Below are 21464 nucleotides of genomic sequence, written 5' to 3' on the forward strand. Positions count from 1 at the left end.
GAGGTCTCACTTCGTCTCATTTTTGTGACTCCGTCGTGATTGACATTATGCTGTTTCAGCTTTACTACTTGTAGAATATTACTGCAAATTACAAAGAAAAGAAACGAGGGATCCTTTTAGTCATGGGAAAAAATATCTCCTTCTTCACCCAGTAATCATCTTTCAAGACATATTATTCTTAGATGTTCTAAGAACAGACATTTGCCACTACACAGATCGGTTGAATATGACCATAAAATCATTATAAAAAAAAAAGATTTTTTTTTAATTAGTTCTCATTCAGTTTGGTTTGCTCTTCCAGATAGCACAACTTTAAATATTTTAGCAACTTCACGTGAAGTCTCGCCAGTTTATGCGGAATTTAAACAGGTTTTGTTTTGGAAATGGAGTGGCAAGCTTCACATGAATATACAATCTTTGGCTGTGAATCTCTTCTCAGCTCTGAATTCATGTTGTAGACATCACACAAACGACGGCTGTTGCCGCTTAGCGGTAGCTTGGCTGTACTACATTGTATTCCTTCGTACTTTACATTACTTTATAAAGTTGAAAATGTTGCATTGTTTGAATCAGTAATTAATAAGAATCCCTTTAGTCTCTTATTTGACATTCTTTAGAATAATACAATGCTTGTTTTGTGTCAAAAGAGGTCGGGAATCTACTCCATGCAGTACACTCCCACCACCAGCAGATGGCAGTAAAGCCCCGATGAGCGATTTAAATGGTCTTTGTTTTGAGGAGACTCACGGCTCTCCCCGTTTCCTTGTTTGCAAACTAATCAGAAAAAATGTATGACAGGTACGTTGCTTTGCTCTTCCCCCCTTGTTTTTCCGTTGATACAGATCTCGGTTGTGTTTCGGAGTCAGCCGCAGGTTCCCCGCTATGGCGTTAGCTCCGTGTTAGCGCCACATCTCCGCAGTCGCAGCCGCGTCCGTGCGTCTTTTGTGCGTGCTGCAGTCTCCATACATCATTTATCTCCAAATGTGCTCCGAGCTGAATGTGTTGTGGCAGCAGAATGAATGTTAATGTATTCAAATAAGTCAACAGTACAGATGGAGGAAAACCAGTTTACATCACTGACGGCTCCCACGGATTATTTCCAGCAGTGGTGAGTTGGTGCTGGATGGTGCAGGTCTGCAGCAACTTCACCTCGTTTCTCCTCCAGTTGTCTTCATTTCCATGCATGACGGGACCGAGAGATATGCCACACGACACCATGCATATCTGTACATCCTTTATGTGGCAGTGTCATTAAATGGTGATATGGAAAGGTTTTAAACAAATCCAACTCGTTCAGTTAATTACATACAACCTTTACAAATGTTTCTGCAACAAGAGTTTTTATTCACTCCAAAAGGTACTTCTGTAAAGTCCACTCTGTTAGGCCTGTATTTGTCTTTGTGTCTTTATATTTGCTCAGTCATAATGTTTTAGTCTTTTTGAAAAGTCTGTCCTTATTTCACACTGATTTATGAAAGGGAAAAGCGTTGAAGTGGCGATTCAAGGTGTAAATCTCAAATCTGGACAAATACAAGGGAAATGCATGTATGTTTGATGTATTTTGTCTTTTTTATGTGTAAGTTTTCCTCACGCCTCTCCATAAAACATCAAGCATGATGTTTGTTTATTTTTTGGTGTTGTTTCTTCTCAGTTCAGTGAGTTGTTTTCCTCCTCCTCCTCCTTCAGGTACCAGTCCTACCAGCAGCACCCGGAGGCTCAGCATGTGACGCCACATCACAGCATGGGCCACTACACAGAGGGCTACACAGACGAGCCTGTCATGGCCGAGCTGTCCGTGCACCGGGATCTGCTTCACAATCAGGAACCTGTCGACCAGAGCAGCGCTCCAGCTGCAAATCACTACCAGGAGCAGGTCTATCAGAATGTCAGGCAGCAGCAGCAGCAGCAGTACCACCTCCAGCAGCAGCAGCAGCAGCAGCAATACCAGCAGCAGTATCCCACACTCATGCACCTCTCCCAGCATCAACACAGCACAGCGCAGCCGGAGCAGCAGCAGCTGCAGGAGCTGAGTGTTCAGCCCCGTCCTCAGCCTGCTGGCCCTCCTCAAGGTAATGGAAGAGGATGGATAGATCAGAGTAAGGCGGTTTTTGCCAAACCTCATGCCGAGTCACATCTGTCCTTTGATTGGCTGTCTCTCCTTTCCGTCCCAGCTGTGACACCAGTGAAGAAGAAGAGAGGCCGGCCTCCGAAACACCAGGTGGAGAACGGCGAGCCGCACGAGGAGGACGACGAGATGGAAGCCGTCAAAAAAGCTAAGCGCGCACAGAACCGCTTTAACGGCCTGTCGGTGGCTGAGGTCATGACCAAAACCCTGCCAGACGTTATCACCTACAATCTCGACATTTTGATAGTAAGTGCATCAAGTATATAAATATTTTTGTTTTGTTTTAGGCTGTAAGATGATCACAGTTTTCTTTGCCTCCTTTATTGCAGTTGTGGCTCAGGTGTTCAATCACACACGAAAAAAAGAAATTGAAGCTTTTAGGTCTGTTGCAATGGTAACCCCTTCATGTTTCTCCTCAGATTGGAATTAACCCAGGACTTATGTCAGCCTTCAAAGGACACCATTACCCAAACCCAGGAAACCATTTCTGTATGTTGAAATTCAATTTCATTACTGACTGTGGGGAATTCGTGACTCACACACTTCCTTTGAACTCTGTTCAGTGTGTCCATCATCACAAATGCTCAGTGCGAGATCTGTTTAAAAAGATTCCAAAGGCTTCGACCGGGCCACTGTCACACCGTGTGTTGTAATTATGAGCTGATGTGTTGGTGCAGCCATGAAAATGGTGTCTTGGGTTTGAATTTGTTGTAGGAAGCAGACAGCAGAACACTGTCAATACAGCATGGTTTTGCACTAAAACTTTGTCAGGGATAAATAAACGACGACGGTAACCTAGACATGCCTGATCTTCAGTTTTAAGATGGATTAGTTGCCGAGATCCTGATTTTTCTCCACTTACCTCCCCACAGATGCACATTTTTCTTCACTGTCCCGATGTTCTGTGCTGTTTTTAACATTAGAGCGGTAGCCCAGACACACACGTTTGACACCGTTGTACTCACTGACTGTGCTTTATGAAGTCCACCGTTGTTGCAAAGGGAATATATTCCAGTCCCATCCAGTTTCAGCGCCACACTGCGTTCCAAAGTTGTTTCCTCCTTTTAATTATGCCAGTAAATCCTGCTGTGTGCCGTTATCGCTCTGTAGAGTGAAATGAACTACTAAAAACCAGAAAAGGATGTTCTTTATTAACCCATAAAGAAAGAAACCTAGTATTTGTCTTAGATCGAGAACCAGTCGGCCGATTTAATCTTCTCCCCTTCTCTGTGCAGGGAAGTGTCTGTTTCTCTCTGGTCTGACTGACCAGCAGCTCAACTACATGCACGACCACACACTGCCAGAGAAGTACAGCATCGGCTTCACCAACATGGTGGAGAGGACCACGCCTGGCAGCAAGGACCTCTCCAGGTGAAAGATCCTCCAGCTCCCAATCAGTGGTCTGCATGTTCTCAGTGTATTTATGTGGAATATCAAATCTCATTCGCGGGAGTGTGTGTGTGTACTTGGTGCATAATATCACATTAAGAAGCTGTAACCAAGAACTGCTGAAACTGATGACGACAGCATTTTATATTCTTGTGTGCCTGATGAGAAAAGATGTTATATCTGGTATTTTTAAAAAAATGTACATTATGTTCTCGTATTGCAGTAAAGAGATTCGAGAAGGTGGCCGTCAGCTGCTGGAGAAGCTCCAGAAGTACAAGCCATTGATAGCAGCGTTTAACGGGAAAGGTGACGTTACTGCAGCTGCTGTTCCTTGTTTGTTTGTTTGTTTGAGTTTACATATGTCAAGGAATGTGTTTTCTTGTAAACACTTTTTTTTAAATTCGTATTCCTCAGGAATTTATGAAATCTTCTGCAAAGAAACGTTTGGTGTCAAAGCAAAGAATCTGGATTTTGGCCTCCAGCCGTACAAGATCCCAGAAACCGAAACGGTGAATGGAAACAGGAACTCGAGTCTTATAGTTGCTCCTCCGCTTTACTCTAAAAATCCTAACGTTGGATTTTATTTTTCTCCTCGCAGGTGTGCTACCTAATGCCGTCCTCAAGCCCTCGCTGCGCTCAGTTTCCACGTGCACAAGATAAGGTGCATTTCTACATCAAGCTGAAGGAGCTGCGAGACCAGATGAAAGGCCTGGCGCCGAGCCGCGAGGTGCTGGAGACGGAGTACTCCTTCGACCTGCAGCTAGCTAAAGGTAAACGGCACGTCGTGCACGCGTCGAGCACATGAAGCGCTGGGTTTGTAACTGCTGAGCGTTTTCTTTTCGGGCGGAGTCGCATTTCTTCCACCGAAGACAAAATTTCAAACTCACCTCCGATTCCGCTTTGGTCTGCAGAGGATGCTAAGAGGCTCGCAATCAAAGAAGAAAAAATGGATCCGGAGTACGAAAGCTGCAGTGGGATGCACGCTGACACCAGGCAAAGCAGCAACTCCTCCATCTGAGAGGCTGAGAGCAGGGAGGCGAACGGGCCTCGCTGCTGCTGCTGCACGCAGGTAATGAATTCTGCTGCAGCTGGATTAGGTTGGATGCTACTGATGAAACCTCTCGTGACTGGGATATCTGGATTTGTTTTTGGTTTTATGGTTGTAAAAATGTGTATAAAGTTTTCCTAGCATTTTGCCCCAAGATAATTTCAACTTTTGATATCCAATCTGAAGTTAAAACTGAAAAGCTCATCTAACAAACATGTGACAAGGTGTTGAATCTCATTCAGTGATTGGAGGATTGAACTGCACAAGTCCTGTAATCCACCATGATGACTCCGATATCGGCAAAAAGCTTTAATTTCCTACTTTCCTATGTTAACATAGTGATCTGGGAGTAATGGCTCCTTGGCAGCGCTGACATACGATGAGCCAGTGACCCTTTTCACTGGGTTTGGTCTGAAAGCCAAAACATGACCTGTTTCTACCTTCAGGTTAAGAGTATCTGCTTTTTGAAATGGTTCATCTCACAAAGTCCTCAAACACTTGTTACTTTCAAACTCCCTGCTGTACGCTCAGATCCACCACTTCTTCTCCATTTCACCCAAAACATTAAATTCTCTTCCCACCTTCAGATCTCATCTTAAAACCAACTGGATGAGTTTATTTATTTATTTATTTTTGTTGTTGCCATCAATCCTCCGTTCCCACATGGGGCTGGATGAAAGCAGAGGTGATCCAGAGATCTCAACCTCAACCCTCCCCCGGACCAAACGAGAGCAAAAATCTCACCGCTGGGCCCTGGGTTTCCTCCCAGTTTACCATGTCTGCTAATTCTCTGACGGAGGGGTGTCAGACATGAGGCCCGTGGGCCAAAACGGGCCCAAAAGAGGCTACTACCCAGCCAGTCAAAATTGAATTGTTAAAATTTCATTTAAAACTTCTTTTTTGTCTAACAAATTTCTTGAGAATAGCGAGTGCAACAGTAAGACCTGAGCTGAGATATTAGTGACACTGCCATGAAAGATCGCTGCCTGAGTCAACTAATGCAGCAGCTATGCAGGAAGTTTTTGGGATATTTCGCTGTAATTTGCACCAAAAGGTTTCTTTCAAATTTGCTTTCTGTTGACATTGTAATAATTTTTTGAATAGTTCTTTGTTTTTGCATAAATACAGACATTTTCATCATGTCTACTCAATGTCACAACAAAGAAAAAGGTAAAATTTTAAATTTTAAAGGTTATGATGGCTCTATTTCACCGGTCCGGCCCACTGAAGATGAAATTGTTGTTTGTGGCCCCTGGAACTAAAATGTGTTTGATATACATATGTATATATACATTTTTTTTATCTTGCAGAAATGTGCAAGTGGGCCGGCCTGCAGATGATATAACGAAGAACCTCTGCCATCCTACAGACACCAAATATCCACTGAATCTGTAGCAGGTCACGTGATCAGTGAGGAATCGAACGAAGAGCCGCGCTGTTCCTGAAACCTCACAGGGTGACGCACAAGAGACAAAAGTGCCCACAACAGTTACTGTACATTTTCTAACACACAGTCACATGCATGTTTTTGGTGTTTTTTACTTCTATTTATTGCATTTTTGTATGATACGTGTTTCCAGTGATTTCTTTTGTACTTTGATAAAGGGTATTTTATCATTTATCAGTTGTAAAATAGATCATTGTACTCTGGAATTTCTAATCTGTAAATTACAGAGATAATAAATGTCTTCAGATGCTGCCATGTTTATTTGAGTCCTTTATGTAGTGCAGCCTGTGTATGCAGTAGTAGGATATGTAGTATAACTGGCAATCACTGGTAAACATGGACAGATTCTGAAGGGTTCTCCTGGCCACAGACACACAAGACTCCTGCACCGAAAGAGATTCAAAACAACCATAAAACAGACCGACACTGTATGTATTTACTTTACATCTCTGTTCAGCAGATGATTTATAAAGGGTTAGTTTTTCAGCGATAAAGGAAACTTACTAACCTTGATATCCCTTATTTTGTGATCTAAGTTTGTGGCTTTTAATTACTCGTGTCTAACGTTTGGTTGTTTTTCAGCTCCTTGTGGTCGTTAAATGTAATTTGGGTTGTTTCTTTTTTGTGTTACTTTTACAACCTCTTCCTGTCGCACTGACCATGTTGCATGTAGTGTAAGATTTCCGTGTCCCATTGTGATATTTTTGTATCCCATTTGATTTTGCGTCTCTTTCTTGAAGACGTGCCACACTGGTGGGACAGGATCAGGACCAAAGCGAACAACACTGCTATTCACAAATAAATCTTTTTTTCTGTCATTAGTTTGTAATTAAAGAAGCAACAACATTTTTTCATAAAGTGGCACACTGGCTTCATTTCTTCATGAATACAGAGGTTCCTTCTTTTAGATTTTGCTGCAACCGTGGATACAATCAGAATTCTTTACTCTAACCTCATATATAAATATGTACATACGAACTTACATTTATTCATTGAAACAAAATGCATATCAATGAAAAAATTGCATATCAACTCAAATATTTTCACTTCATCATCCGCTGTTTGGAATTATGAATAACAGCATTATCAAGAATAGTTGCAAAAGTTGCTGTACCTCAAGATATAGTGAACAGACGAATGGAAGAATGAATGAACATCGGACAATGAATAAAGGGAGATCTGATAGCGCTGAACTAAAACTCAATGGCCCTTTAAATAAACAAGCAGCCAATCGGAAGCAGCGTGCATCTACGCTGGCTGAGTTTAAAAGCCGAGTAGATTATACTATTTTCAAAATAGGTGTGTACGTATTCTGTATTTGTGATATTTCCCGCACGTCTTTTATTTTATACACATAAAAGTCAAAAGACTATGTGATATATGTTTTTAAAGATATTTCCTGGTTTAATATTAGTGTTTTATCATTTTTTATGGATTGCGTTTACATGAAGTGTTTCTGTTCACCCCTATATTTTACACTTGGGATGTTCCGATGTCAAAGTTGACCGGCAGGGTTGTCATGTCTTTGTTGCCTCAGTTGCACGTCAAATGTTGTGAATAGAAGTGCGGGATTATATGGAAAAATAACTGTTATATTCACAGGAGACACCGGTTCAAACGTTGCCCGCAACAGGTACGTTTTATCTGCCAAACTGTGCTCAGTCTCTTTGGGAGAAATCCAACTGGGAATGAAACTATTCATCCGTGCTAAGTTAGCGGAGCGGCTAGCTGGCGGCTAACATTAGCTGCATTGTGGCACTGCTGTTAAATATCTATAATAATCTTATTTACAGACAAGGTGGTCGTCATTTATTCATAGATTAAATTATATTTGATTTCAGCATTACTCGCCAGTGAAATATGTGAAAATAGCTTATTTAAGTGTTTTCTCATCGGGTTAGCTTGTTGGTTAGCATAGCACTGAAGCAGGTGAAATTATTCATTGATCTCTGAGTTTGCTTTTTTTTCTTCACTTTTTTAATTTTCTGTCTTTATGTTTTATTGCATCTTGGCATTTTTGACTACATTATGCGTTGGCACATGCCTTCACTTCCATGTACTGCAATTCAAATGAACTTGTGTCACCCCCAATAGCTACTGTATGTACCCTCAACATGCATATTGATTTATCTAATTAAGTAAAACCACCCTAAAGATGGAGGAAAAGCTGAATGGATCACTACCTGTTGTCTCCCCGGAGTATCTTCATCAGTGGTGAGTCCTCGCCAAACAGGAGTCACCTATATTAACACAAACTGGAAGTGTGACTCCATGAAATGAAAGCATGTGCACCATTTCACCCTTTGACATATTTTATCATCTTTGTTTTTGTGTGGGATGTGTCAGGAGATGGATGATTTACTGTGTGCTTTGTTGTCATAGTTCATTGAGGTTTCATGTCTTATAGTCCAGGGATGCGTGATCTGTTTTTCCATAATATACCATTCTAGATTTGTTTATGAAGCTGTTTCACACAGCCAAGGTTGAAACAAAGGTTTGTACATGAAGAGCGTGATAAAAGTCTGCTTACTCATTCAGAATCAAAATAATGAATAAAAAGGGAATAAACCATCTTAGAAAAATTAAAATCTTGATGAAATCTTGACCTAATTTTGATGAAAAAAGTATTCATAGTGCTTTGTTTTAAAATATAGCCTGTCATGCAGATTATTTTTAGTTTTTAATTACCGGTACTCTTTTACGTTTATATTCTGTAATCAAATGTACAGTTAAATGTAGAAGGACATCAAAAAGAATCCCAGTGAAAGTACGAGTACATCATCAGTGATCAGGGAAGCAGTCCTGATTGAGATATGTTCATGTGTGTTTCTGGATATGCTGATGAAGGTCTGGTTTCTGTTACTTTATTATTTATGTCAATCGTAATGTTTCATCAAGAAGGCGATGTTAAAACAGACTTACAAGTTTTTAGAGCTGAATCTGCTTTTCTGCTTGATTGCTCATATACAGGAGAGAATGCTATACTCGTTTACTGCCTTGAGTCTGAAGTGTGCAACACTAAAGTACAAAAAAACCCTGTTAAATGTGATTGGGGTTATTCTTTATTGCATCATTGCTCTAACTCTCCTCTAAACCCACAGCACATCTCACTGCGACTCTGATTGTCAAATTAACCTTTCACACATGTTTTTTTGCTCTTATAAATGTCACAGGGTTCAGTCTGCCCAGCAGTTTAACGCCCTCCGGGCCCAATATTCCAACTTCCACCCCAACCATCAGTTTCCCCACCCAGCAGATCTGAGTGGAGAGGCAGCCGTGGCACACATGGCCAACCCGGAGCCCGCGATGGATCAGCAGGAGCCAGCCAACCCCGCAAAACGTACTGTGATGGCTTTTACAGAAACAAGTGCTCACAGTATCGAGATAGGTGTTGGGTTGGTGCCTCATGTTAACTGGGACACCAGCAGTGCGTCTGAGCAGTTCGGAATTGTCAATGAAGTTGGATTAAAGTGTTGTGATGGTGTGTGCATTAGAATGATGATGGAGACAAGCAAGGAAAAAGTTTAGTATTTGGTGCTGTGATGGGATTTTAAGTAGATCAGTGGTTTGGGTGGAGTTTGTGTTACGTGAGATTGATTAAATTAATCTTCTCTTTATTCTGAAGGTGGGTACAGTAACTACTGTAAGGCACCAGCTAAGGTTCATTTACTTTTCTTTTTTCTTAACAAAAATCAAATAAAGTAACTGTATTTAAAATGAATCTCACATAAGATAAACTGAAGAAAATTTCTTCAGTAGACAATCAAATGCTATTTGCAATATTTGTGGATTCTTTGGTCTTGTCTGTTATTTTTTCACCATTTTCATTTTCCGACCTCGGAAAGCCAAAACGCTGCCACGCCTCCTGTTAGAAATTCCCTGAGGCCACAGCCAGAACTTGACCGTCCTCTCCACCGATCGTCTTGTCGCTCTGTGTTTGATTTTCTAAAACTAGATTGTGTAATTCAGCATTATTTATTCAATCCTGCCAACGCCAGCTAAGCACACAGGTCAGTGACTTGCTGATCTAAGCCCTTTTTCTTCTGACACAAACTCCCTTTATTTTGTCTTCCTTTAGCCCCGCCCAAAAAAAGAGGCAGACCAGCTCAACCCAAGGAACCAGGTGCACCCAAACCCCCAAAAGTCCCCAAGGCCCCCAAGGCGCCCAAGGCCCCAAAGGCCCCCAAGGCCCCAAAGCCACCGAAGGCCCCCAAGCCGCCAAAAGACCCAAATGCGCCAAAAGCAAAACCAGGTCCGAAGCCCAAGAAGGGCGCCGAAGGTCAGGCGGACGGCAAACAGGAGAAGATCGACGAGAGCTTCAAGAAGGTGAAGAGGAAAGTGGACCGCTTCAAGGGAATGTCGGAGGAGGAGGTCATGAAGAAGACTCTACCAGACCTGCTGGACTACAACCTGGACTACGTCATTGTAAGATCGGCTGAGCGGCTCGTCACGAAGAGTCGATTTCAGCCTGTGGGCTGAACGGTTGTCTGCTGCTCTATTTCAGATCGGCATCAACCCAGGGCTGATGGCGGCTTTCATTGGGAGATGGTTTCCAGGTCCTGGAAATCACTTTTGTAAGTTATTACAAGGATACATGCAGTTTGTAGTAGTTTTTAGTGAAGATTATAAAGACATAAACAGAGTAGTGAAGCAGGACCAGACGCTGTGTCTCTCTGAACTTAAGACCTACTCTCTGATTTGTTTTGTTCAGGGATGAAAAAGTGAATCACCCCTTTTTTGATTTCAGGGAAATGCCTTTTCCTGTCTGGCTTCACCGAGGAGCAGCTGAACCACATGCATGACACCACCCTGCCTGTCAAGTACAAAATGGGCTTCACCAACATGGTGGCCCGGGCGACGCCAGGCAGCAAAGACCTCTCCAGGTGGGCACGTGAAGAAAGAACAGTCAAAAACAACGCTCCGGAGGCTGACATAGAACAAAACAATGCAATATCTGACAGATAAGATGAGACTTTCTTTCCTTTTACCAGTAAAGAGCTGCGTGAAGGAGGGAAAATACTGGTGGAGAAGTTACGGAAGTTCAAGCCTCTCATCGCCGTGTTCAATGGAAAATGTAGGAAAACCCTCTCCTGCTACAAAACAGTAGTTCTAAAGCGCCAGCTTTCCTCTGATGATCCAGTTAATATTTTCTTTTGTTCTCTCCATTCAGGCATCTATGAAATGTTCTGCAGAGAGCTGTTTGGCAAAAAACCAACAAAGTTAGAGTTTGGTTTGCAGCCACACAAGATCCCCGACTGTGAAGTGGTGAGAACACAAACCTGTTTACCACATTGGTCTGTTACAGAGTGAATATGTCCTATTTTATTCCTGATGAACTGTTACTGAAATGTTACAGATTGAGAAGTCTGATGTCCACTTCCTGTCTGCAGGCTCTATATCTGATGCCTTCATCCAGCGCCCGCTGTGCCCAGTTCCCGCGTGCTCAGGACAAAGTTCACTTTTACATCAAGCTGAGGGAGCTCAGGGATCAGCTGAAGGGCGTCCAAAGAAATACCGACATCGAGGAGGTTCAGTACTCGTTTGACCTTCAGCTGGCCAAAGGTAAGCAGGCTCACGCTACGAACAGACCCTGCAGAACATGCAGATGGGGGGAGCTGTGTGCTTTATGTTGGGGATCATAACAGACTCGCTTCATTTAAAATAAGTCACACATACCTGACCAGTCAGATTATTCATCTTCGTCTGTTTTGTGGGTCCCTATCAGAACACGTCCACCATTTGTTGTTTCATTTGAATTCACAGAGGATGCTAAGAGGCTGGCCATCAAGGAGGAGCAGTACGACCCGGGTTATGAAGATGCCTATGGCGGCGCGTACACCGAGAGGGGAGCTGAGGGCGATCAGCCCCAAAGCCAAACCAACGGTCACTGCACGTTCTCAGCTGACAAAGGCACAGGTAACCTCACACGACCCTCTACACCATGCCGAGACCTCGCGGTTTCTTTAGGTTGGTTTTGGGTTTTTTTGACTTTATAAATAAGTGAAAACTAAATCCACAGGGGTTCGAGGTGGCTTTGAAACATTAACACTGACTATAGGAAAGAAATTAAAATTCAGGCGATACACTCATGAAGCTGTGTGAGTCACACAGGGTAATTTGAAACTTGTGAATATTTGGTGATATTTTGGAAACTCTTTGGGGAATTTGATGATTTGTCATTGTCCAGAGAGAGAGGCTCCTGCAGGAAAGGCCTGCTATAAACATCAGAGATGTCAAGCACATTTTATTTCAGGGGCTGGACTGGGAATATTGCATGACAACTTCAAGCTTCAGTGTTGCGCTGTGTCTCCTACTGTTAAGTAATGTGTTAAAATGTTGACTGTTTCTTTGAAATTTGTCCTTTTGCTTGGCGGTTTGGTGGGCCTAAAATACCTCTGTTGACGTTTTGACCTGGTCCAGACGGCGCGCAGGAGGCGACCACGTCACAGTCGGCCGAGGGCCAGCTCCCAGACGGACAGTGGATGACGCAGTCGTTCGCAGATCAGATCCCAGACATCAGCGGAGCGCCAAAGGAAGGCAGCGTATGAAGAGAACCGGCTTCACGACGAGCACAGACTTCCTCCAGCTCGCCGCCCCGCCTCCGTGTTGGGTTTTAGATTTACCTTTTTATTAGTGTCCAGTTGGAATATAAACCTATAGACGGACTTATTTGTTTTTAGAAAATTGGCAGGATGCCGTTTCTGTACATTTTATTTTCTACATCCGTGGTCTTGTGAACACATGCAATCATCTTGACGACACTCTTTTTAAACACGTGAAATCAGGGACTTGACAATGATGCTTGACTGTCTTTGGAGGAGGTCATGCATTTAAATGTTTGTTTTGCCTCGTACTGTACTGTACTGCACCGCGATGCAGTAAGTCTCGACACGGACATCTACTGTTTGGGCAGTAGGTGCGACTCCGGGCGCCGGCTCCAGCAGTGTGAGCCTCTACGAGTCTCCGTCTGCCGCCAGCTCGCATTAACGTCTCACTTCATGGTGCTATGAACTGTACATATGCAAAAATGACCACTGGAGGAAACCGGAGTCACTGTCTCACTGGAAGACTTCGGACACGCCTTTCAAAATGTTACAAAACTCAAAGTGGGTTTGATTTTATTCTCTTATCAACTTTTATTGCTTTAGTAATTATAGAATTATGTCCTATGTTCACGGAAATGTCATTCACAAGGAGTTTTATGAAACTTTTGTCAATTAAAATGTCTTGATGATGCTTTTTCTAAATCAGCGGTTTACCTTCGTTCTTTCATGAAATGTTTTCCAGAGAATATATTATATGAAAACCATCAAAAGTACAACACATTGGAGAGCTGGCATGCTAAGGGCTTCTACGTAAATGCCTTCTTTTTCTTTCATCCAGACCAGGGCTCTGCAACCTTTATAACCAAAAGAGCCGTTTTTGTGACTTTCCGTTGTTCTGGAGCCACAAAGCGTATTTAACCTTTAATATGAGGCGAGTGCAGCCCATGAAGTTTCATATATAGTTTTGATGCACATGCAAAAAAAATATCTCATGATCCACTTATGAAGTTAGGGTTCAGAGTAGTGAACGTTTTATTGAATATAAACTATTTTTGTACTGGATTAACATCGTTGCTCCTGTTTTCAAGTACTTTTTGTTGATGATTTTGAAATTTTAGCCGTTTAAACGGTTTTGTCTCCTTTTAACCAGTTTTGCATGCTTTTTTCCAACAGTATTTATGTCCTTTTAGAAATTTTAAACATTTGACTTTTTTTTAGACACTCTATCATTTTCCGCACTTCTTGTGGTTTTAGCTATTTTTCCAAATTTTGCTTGTACATTTCTTTGAATCCTTTTTGAACCGAGCGTGATGAATCATTTTCAACCGTACCGTGGAGTGTAACTATATTCAAAAAAAGTTCAATCTCTTTTCACGTTTCATATTGTGAAAGCTCCGTGGAGCCGCTACAGAGGGACTGATGAGCCTCGTGGCTCCAGAGCCGCAGGTTGCAGACTCCTGGTCCAGACATTTATTCTTATTCATGTCAAATTGTGCATGTTTATAAAAACTCGTCCTGACAGCATGACTTTCAGGCTAATGCTAGTTCTATCAATGAGGAAGTTATCTGTCATGTCAGCGTCACTGGTTTCAGTGTTGTGTTGTGTCCACTACTCTTGAGAAATTTTTTGCTCAGCTGGAATGGGGACTTCTGCAGGCCTTATGTTTGACAGCACTGATATAAATGGACCAGAGCCCTCAAAGGAGACATTATTTACATCAACAATTTGAGTCATATTTCAGTTTTTGCCGCAGATGCTTCAAATTGCGGTCATGGGTGAAACGCAGTACTGACAGTCTCAAAAACAAAGTTCTCTCGGTAGTCTGGACTAGCAGACCCGTTGTAGTTTATCACATTGGATTGTACAAGTTCTTTCTAAAGCGTTCATACAGTATCTTACAAAAATGTACGGTAGCTCTTAAATTAATAATTTCTGTCAGATCAGTTACACTGATATGGAGACAACTTTCACAGTAATAACTTATAGGTCAACATGTACAGAAAGGAAGTATATGTACAGTCATCCAAAAACCCCACAACCAGAATCCAAACAGAAATGTCTGTTTCAATTCCACATGTAAATATTGGCGGATTTCTAAACAGTCTTTTTCTGCTTTCTTCTTTCTTTGGCCCTTTGACTATTTGAATCTCCTCCTGTCTCGGTGGTACAGTCAGAAAACCCACTGCTGCAGTCCTGCTCTGGACACACACTGGAAAATACAATCAAAGCTAAGACATGCTTCTTCAAACTGAGTCACTGTACAGAAAGCAAACGGGTGAAAATAAGACAAAAAATTGGGAGTTATTTGAACAATGATAGACACCTGATGAGGCCTCTGGTCCTTCTTGTCTGCCTGTGGAGATCAGCAGACATCAGGAGTCTGTAAAACACCAAAAAACAATATTTTACATGAAGTAAGTGTTAATATGCGTAGATTGTACAGTAAGTCGTTCATAGAAGTGCATCATGTCCTGCAGAAATAATCATTCTTTGAGGTTTACATCAAGCCTTCTTACCGTTTAGTGACTAGGACGGTCATCTGAACGGGCAGGATGAGAAGAGACAGCAGAAACATGATCAGCTTCACCGGATCGATGAGCTGCGACCAGCAAGCGACGCCGTCATGGCTGTTTCTGCATGCCGCACATAGCACTGACACACACTCACACACACACACAGTCCCGTTATCTATGGTAGAGTCAGTGTTGAGGGTGAATTCACACTCTGTCGCTCTGTTTGACAGACAGTTGTGCATACTCAACAATATCCCTGTTTATCCCCTGAGGGTGTAAGAGGATCAGCTCCAGCACTTCCCTTTTTTAAAAGTCCGTTAATGTGCGAAGCATTTGCAGTTTGACACCAGCCTCAGTCATTTGTAGAGGGACAGATACGCGTGGAGCCGATAACTCTTTGAGGAAATCTGCTATGAGGTGACACGAAGTCGTCGAAACTGGAGCTCAGTTTGAGCACTCGCAATTATCTGTTAGTTTTAAAGTCAGTGGCAGAATGATTTCTGTGCCCGACTCTTCCTCACCTTGCTGAATGGACCCCGGGAGGTTCTGTATGACTTCAGGGTCCAGCCACTGGTGGTCTTCCTCATCAGAGTCGTTTCCCTTCAGTAGAATCTTCTTCTTCGTCTGTTCTTCAGTCCGAGCTCTTTTCTTCCCCAGCTCACAACATTTCCCTCCAGCCACAGCGTGGGGAGCATTCTGCGCTCTGAGCAGACCTTCAACACACAGCGGACTGATGACTGCTGAGTGGAAACCAGGTGAGCTGACGGCCGATGGTGGAAGAACTCACCTCTTTCTCTCAAGAAGCAGAGGGCGTCCACGTAGCCATTATTGCAGATCTCAGCCAACATCTTGGATGGATGAAGGGAAGAGTAAATGCCTGAAAAGTTGTGAGTTGAAAAGCCGGGACAGACCTGAGTGTGGACCCACCTCCAGCCTGGGAGGAAGGAAGGACGTGCAGATGCGATGCACATTCCCAGTGTTGACCTTAATGCTGACGTTGCCGTAGTGGACCTCCAGAGCGTTATACGTGCCCTCTCTGGGACAGATGTCGCTCTCGCCTGAGAAGGGAGCCATGATGATGGTGTTTCTCTGCTCGCACAGCGGAACATTGTTGCTCAGAGCTCCGTCCATGTAGCGCTGAGAGGCAGAGGGATGAAGATGGCAAACCACAAAACACTGTCGAAGTCTGTCGGTCAAAGAAATCCAACTTTGGACTCACCACTCCACGGTACGATGGTGGTATGAAGCCGCTGTAAGCAGGGAAGAAGCAGCTGCACATGAGAACCTGCAGAGGTGCAGAATGTGGGTGAGAAACTCCCGTCGCTGGTCTGAATCCCTGCGAGACGCAGCGGCTGGTCAGACCTGGATGAGCTCCTCTCTGGTGTCGAACTCTGACACCAGCACGTTCTTCATGTCGGACATCCTGGTGAGCGACACGCAGAGCCTCCCCGAGGCCCTCCGGTGGGCGTCCTGGGGCAACTCCTCCAGCAGGGAGTCCCGAACGGTCCGCAGGAGGCTGAAGGTCGGGTGGAAAACTCGCAGAGAGTGTTTTCTGGCCTCTGAGGCGGTGGTCAGAATGTTGGCGCAGAGCTGTTCTGAGGAGGGACGATGCACAAGAAGCTCTTCAGGGAGAGTGAGAAATCCCCTGTGGCTTGGCAACGCAACTTCATTGACCTGCCACATTTCTGCTACGAGAAAACTCAAACACATCAACAAATCACCAACATGATCATTATGGCGACAATGCAGAAATAAGGCTTCAATGCATTATAACATAGGACATAATTAACAAAGAGGTAAAAACTTACAGGAGAAAACCTACAGTGTGAAATTTCAGACAACGATTGGACAGTTTGTACTCATGTGGTTCAGCATTAGAACAGTAGATTAACAGGATTTAATGTATTAGTCCTCATAAAGTATTTGTGTGAGGTGTAACCCGTTTTATCCCACTGTCAGCTCTGATCAGCTCTTTATGTGTCTTTTATGTGTACGTATATATAAATATGGGAGTTTTGGACTATTTATGAAGCGTGTGAAGCTCTCCAATTTTATAATCTTTGAATTTTATTGTTTCTTCACAATGTTGATAAAATTAATCTCTGCATAATTGTAAAGTGGTTTTATTTTTGTTTGTTTTTGGGATATTGTTCTCATTTATGGTTGCGCAACAGAAAAAGCAAAAAACACTATGTGGAACAATTTGTTGTTTTCCCTGTGGAATTTGACCGTGAACATCTGCATGTGTCACTGAGCCTGCCTACTCTGCTTCCTACAAGTATCCTTCACAGCAACTGTTTGGAGATAGCACATCCTTGACCTTTATGCAAGGTCGTGGAGTTCAACCCACACTGGAAGAAAAACAAGATTTATGTTGCATGATATGAACATGATCAAGTTAGATTATGTTTTAGTACTTTATTTTAGTTTTGAATGACATTTGATGACCATACCCCATAAATATAGTTTTATTTGTTTGGTTTTCTAAATTAAAAATTATGTATAAGAGAAAAACACATTTATTGCAATTGGAATAAAAAAAAACAGTGTGATGAGGAATGAAAGTAATAAACAGTAATTTAAAAAGCCACATTAATGTTATTTAACAAAAAAAAAAAAAAAAACAAAAACAGAAAGAAAGAAGGTGGTGCCGTTCATTAAATGCAACTCACCTATAGGAATCCCAACAGTCAGAGCTGCTGCTACAAGACACCCAGATGAAGCTCCGCAGATCTTTGAGGCTCCATCGACTAAGTGTGGGGCCCGCTCCAGGATGCAGCTCAGCGCTCCCACATAGTAAATACTCCTGAACCCGCAGCCGGCAAAGGAGATGTTCCACTCCTCCAGCCAGTTGAACGTCATCCTTCTGTTAGACACTGATGAAAACTCAGACCTGCAGCTCTGATATGATCATTTTCATGGTCGCCTCTCTCAGTGGGGCTGCTGTGTGTTGGGGTCCCTCCAGGAGAGAATGTCCCTCTGTTGTTTCCTCGTTGCTCATAGGTGGAATGGGCAGGGCTTCAGATTGCCATGGTAGGTATTATGCAACTTACTAGGCTCACAGGTCACATGTTCTAAACCAGAAAACAAGCTTGAGTCCTTTCACTGACAGCAGGCCAACTGCACACTGCCTGTTTTCATAATTTCCTTAACCCTTGCCACCCTGGAGGTATTTAATAATTGTTAACTAAAAACTGACATTTGCAGTGTTCATTCAACAATGGCAAAACTGTCTGACTGCCAGAGATATGTTTTTCTTTAACTGTCCAGATCATAGTTTCAATATGATTAAAGTGAAAATACCCCAAATTGGATTATTTTTTTGTAATTCTTGAGCTCTCGAAACAAAAACGTTGTTTATCTGATGTGTCCAATCAGAGAATCCATAAAAGATCATTTTGAACTTCACTTCAACAAAAGCAGCATTGTGTCAACGGGTTCACTGTGTCCTGACTGTGTGAAACAAATAAGGGACCACTGAATAAACACAGACTGCTATTGCTCTCACTATTGGAGTGACTTCCTTGTGTTATTTAATTGAATGAGCTCAATATTATTGTTGTCAGCTTGTATTTCTTAAGATATTTCATAGTCATTGTGCCTTTTAAAACCTAAACAAATTTATTTAACTTAAAATCTGATTTTTCAAAAATGCATGACAAGTCACGCATAACTAAGAGCCAAAAACATCAACAATGCTCGTAGTTATAACTGATAATCTGGTAGTAGTAGTATGAACATGGACAGCAGTAATGATGATAATAATAACAAGAAGAGAAGGAGGAAAGAGAAATTAGCAACATTAAGATACTAGACATCCATTCATCCATTTTCTACCTCTTATCTGGGACCAGGTCGCGGGGGCAGCAGTCTCAGCAGGGATGCTGCGAGACACAGTCTCTCTAGCGTGTCCTAGGTATTCCCTGGTGGGACATGCCCAGGACGCCTCCCTACGGATATGGAGGAGTAGCGGCTCTACTCTGAGCTCCTCCCTGGTGACTGAGCTCCTCACCCTATCTCTACGGGAGCGCCCAGCCACCCTACGAAGGAAACTCATTTCAGCCACTTGTATCCGGGATCTTGCCCTTTCGGTCATGACCAAAAGTTCATGACCATAGATGAGGGTCGGAATGTAGATTGACCAGCGATTCGATAGCTTCGTCTTTCGGCTCAGCTCCTTCTTCACCACAACAGACCGATACAACGACTGCATCACTGCAGCCGCTGCACCGATCCGTCTGTCAATCTCACGCTCCATCCGTCCCCCACTCGAGAACAAGACCCCAAGATACTTAAACTCCTTCACTTGAGCCAGAGTCTCTCCACCATCCTGGAGAGGGCAGATCACCTTCTTCCAGTCGAGGACCATGGCCTCAGATTGGGAGGTGCTGATCCTCATCCCTGTCGCTTCACACTCAGCTGCGAACCGCCCCAGTGCATGCTGTAGGTCCGGGTTCGATGGAGCCAACAGGACAACATCATCTGCAGAAAGCAAAGACAAAATCCTGTGGCTACCGAACCTGCCCCTGGCTGTGCCTAGAAATTCTATCAAAAATGATGAACAGAACCGGTGACAAAGGGCAGCCCTGCCGGAGTCCAACATGCACCAGGAACAGGTTCAACTTACTGCCGGCAATGTGGACCAGACTCCTGCTTCGGTCATACAGGGACCGGACAGCCCTAAACAAGGGGTCCCGGACTTTGTACTCACAAAGCACCTCCCACAAGATACCACGAGGGATGCAGTCGAACGCCTTCTCCAAGTCCACAAAACACATGTGAACTGGTCGGGCGAACTCCCACGAACCCTCGAGCACCCAGTGGAGGGTATAGAGCTGGTCCAGTGTTCCCTGACCGGGACGAAAAACGCATTGTTCCTCCTGGAACCGAGGTCCAGCTATCGGTCGAATCCTCCTCTCCAGTAGCCTGGAACAGAATTTCCCAGGGAGGCTGAGGAGTGAGATCCCCCTATAGTTAGAGCACATCCTCCGGTCCCCCTTTTTAAAAAGCGGAACCACCACCCCGGTCTGCCAATCCAGAGGCACCGTCCCCGACTGCCATGTGATGTTGCAGAGACGTGTCAACCAAGACAGTCCCTACATATCCAGAGACTTAAGGTACTCAGGGCGAATCTCGTCCACCCCCGGTGCCTTGCCACCGAGGAGCTTGCCAACCACCTCGGTGACTTCATCTTGGGTGATGGACGAGTCCACCTCTGAAACCTCAGCCTCTGCTTCCTCCATGGACGACGTGGCAACAGGATTGAGGAGGTCCTCGAAGTATTCCTTCCACCCTCCCATAATATCCCCAGTTGAGGTCAGCAGCTCCACTCCTCCACTGTAAACAGTGTTAGTGGAGACCTGCTCGGATGTTTTGCCAGAATTTCTTCGAGGCCGACCGGTAGTCTTCCTCCATGGCCTCCCCGAACTCCCCCCAGACCCGAGTTTTTGCCTCCACAACCGCTCGGGCTGCATTTCGCTTGGCCTGCCGGTATCTGTCAGCTGCGTCGGAAGTCCCACGAGCCAACAAGGCTTGATAGGACTCCTTACAAATACTCATACTACAATAAGTATTTTTTGGCTCGCAGCACTTTTTCAAGTATGGAAATTAACTCATTCTCAAACTATAATTTCACTTTACACCATGAGACCTGTTTTACTACTATGAAAATCATGAGCCTCTTTAATACTGAATTGTCTATTTTTGCCCTGAAAAAAAAACAAATTAAAATTCTGCTTAAAATAGTGTTTTTAGACCCAGTAAATCACTTTAGTCTAATCTTTATATACACAATTTTACAGGTAGTCTGATTTGAAAGTCTGCTACAGACAATGCAGGGAGCTTAAATCCAGTCAGAAAGGAGTTTGTCCTTGGAGTTCCTTGTGGTTTGCATTGAAAGTTTGTATTTTACGTTCAAATTTATTGACAGTATTTAATTTTCTCTTCTAAAAAGAGTTATTGCAGTTGGGTGTGCAAGGCAGCCAATTAAAAAGGGCCCTGTGCTTGAAAGAAGCCCTGAGAAAATTGTGACATTATTCCATATCAGTGACAAACCCTTTACTAAGGCAGTGTCTGTAGCAGGGATAATATGTCAGGAAGCCCTGTAATGGGACTCTCTACTTGTCACAGTGTAGAAGTCAGGAGGGGAACAGTTAGAAAAGTATCGTTTCATCTCTGCTGACCACTTTCGTTATAATAGTAATAGTGTTATTCTCTGGGTGGCGCCAAAGAGCTTCAGTGTGCAAGAGGGCTGAGTCTGGAGGTTCACCCACACAGCCATCTGGGCATTTAAGAGAACAAATCCACATTAAACCACAGCCTGTGAAAGAGATCCTCTATTATCAGATTCAACCCCTGCAAGACATTCACTTTAAGCACATCACAATGTCGTCCCTT

The 21464-nt window shown here is 43.4% G+C and overlaps 3 protein-coding genes across 7 annotated transcripts; 2 read left to right on the forward strand and 1 right to left on the reverse strand.

The window, feature by feature from the left end:
* The first annotated feature begins 706 nt into the window (after nt 1-706).
* Nucleotides 707-6418, forward strand: tdg.2 (thymine DNA glycosylase, tandem duplicate 2). 2 transcript variants are annotated; one of them, XM_030097027.1, is made up of 10 exons: nt 707-798; nt 1687-2069; nt 2172-2371; nt 2545-2614; nt 3361-3496; nt 3738-3820; nt 3929-4023; nt 4113-4284; nt 4426-4583; nt 5873-6418. In XM_030097027.1, the coding sequence occupies exons 1-9, from the start codon at nt 788-790 to the stop codon at nt 4530-4532; spliced, it is 1257 nt and encodes a 418-aa protein (XP_029952887.1). In that variant the 5' UTR covers nt 707-787; the 3' UTR covers nt 4533-4583; nt 5873-6418. The 2 variants fall into 2 exon arrangements, with proteins under 2 accessions (XP_029952887.1, XP_029952886.1); XM_030097026.1 differs by having other exon boundaries at nt 714-1108.
* Nucleotides 6419-7511: 1093 nt separating this feature from the next.
* On the forward strand, nt 7512-13222 carry LOC115391437 (G/T mismatch-specific thymine DNA glycosylase-like). Of its 4 annotated transcripts, XM_030095697.1 has the most exons (12): nt 7512-7642; nt 8149-8223; nt 9183-9349; nt 10088-10161; nt 10198-10434; nt 10514-10583; nt 10757-10892; nt 11001-11083; nt 11180-11274; nt 11400-11571; nt 11773-11925; nt 12430-13222. In XM_030095697.1, exons 2-12 carry the CDS (start codon nt 8165-8167, stop codon nt 12555-12557), a joined length of 1374 nt encoding a protein of 457 aa, XP_029951557.1. In that variant the 5' UTR covers nt 7512-7642; nt 8149-8164; the 3' UTR covers nt 12558-13222. The 4 variants fall into 4 exon arrangements, with proteins under 4 accessions (XP_029951557.1, XP_029951556.1, XP_029951555.1 ...); XM_030095696.1 differs by having other exon boundaries at nt 8165-8223; nt 10088-10434; XM_030095695.1 differs by having other exon boundaries at nt 10088-10434; nt 12430-13221.
* LOC115391439 (patatin-like phospholipase domain-containing protein 2) lies at nt 12783-18066 on the reverse strand. Its single transcript, XM_030095703.1, has 9 exons — nt 17741-18066; nt 16431-16663; nt 16288-16353; nt 15996-16205; nt 15856-15916; nt 15590-15781; nt 15072-15207; nt 14879-14935; nt 12783-14764 (listed from the first exon to the last, which is right to left on the reverse strand). Exons 1-9 carry the CDS (start codon nt 17928-17930, stop codon nt 14650-14652), a joined length of 1260 nt encoding a protein of 419 aa, XP_029951563.1. The 5' UTR covers nt 17931-18066; the 3' UTR covers nt 12783-14649.
* Between the last annotated feature and the right edge of the window lie 3398 nt (nt 18067-21464).

This window comes from Salarias fasciatus, chromosome 7, assembly GCF_902148845.1.
Source record: "Salarias fasciatus chromosome 7, fSalaFa1.1, whole genome shotgun sequence".
Classification (NCBI taxonomy): Eukaryota; Metazoa; Chordata; class Actinopteri; order Blenniiformes; family Blenniidae; genus Salarias; species Salarias fasciatus.

Bases quoted from the DNA above. Each gene is read 5' to 3' on its own strand.
- tdg.2 (XM_030097026.1), top strand. From the start codon at position 1,020: ATGTTAATGTATTCAAATAAGTCAACAGTACAGATGGAGGAAAACCAG. The intron at 2,070-2,171 runs GTAATGGAAGAG...TTTCCGTCCCAG, and splicing joins GCCTGCTGGCCCTCCTCAAG to CTGTGACACCAGTGAAGAAG. The intron at 2,372-2,544 runs GTAAGTGCATCA...GTTTCTCCTCAG, and splicing joins ACAATCTCGACATTTTGATA to ATTGGAATTAACCCAGGACT.
- LOC115391439 (XM_030095703.1), bottom strand. From the start codon at position 17,930: ATGACGTTCAACTGGCTGGAGGAGTGGAACATCTCCTTTGCCGGCTGC. The intron at 16,354-16,430 runs GTCTGACCAGCC...GCACCTCTGCAG, and splicing joins CCAGAGAGGAGCTCATCCAG to GTTCTCATGTGCAGCTGCTT. The intron at 15,208-15,589 runs GTGAGGAAGAGT...AGTGTGTGTCAG, and splicing joins CCCGGGGTCCATTCAGCAAG to TGCTATGTGCGGCATGCAGA.
- LOC115391437 (XM_030095696.1), top strand. From the start codon at position 8,165: ATGGAGGAAAAGCTGAATGGATCACTACCTGTTGTCTCCCCGGAGTAT. The intron at 11,572-11,772 runs GTAAGCAGGCTC...TTGAATTCACAG, and splicing joins TGACCTTCAGCTGGCCAAAG to AGGATGCTAAGAGGCTGGCC. The intron at 11,926-12,429 runs GTAACCTCACAC...GACCTGGTCCAG, and splicing joins CTCAGCTGACAAAGGCACAG to ACGGCGCGCAGGAGGCGACC.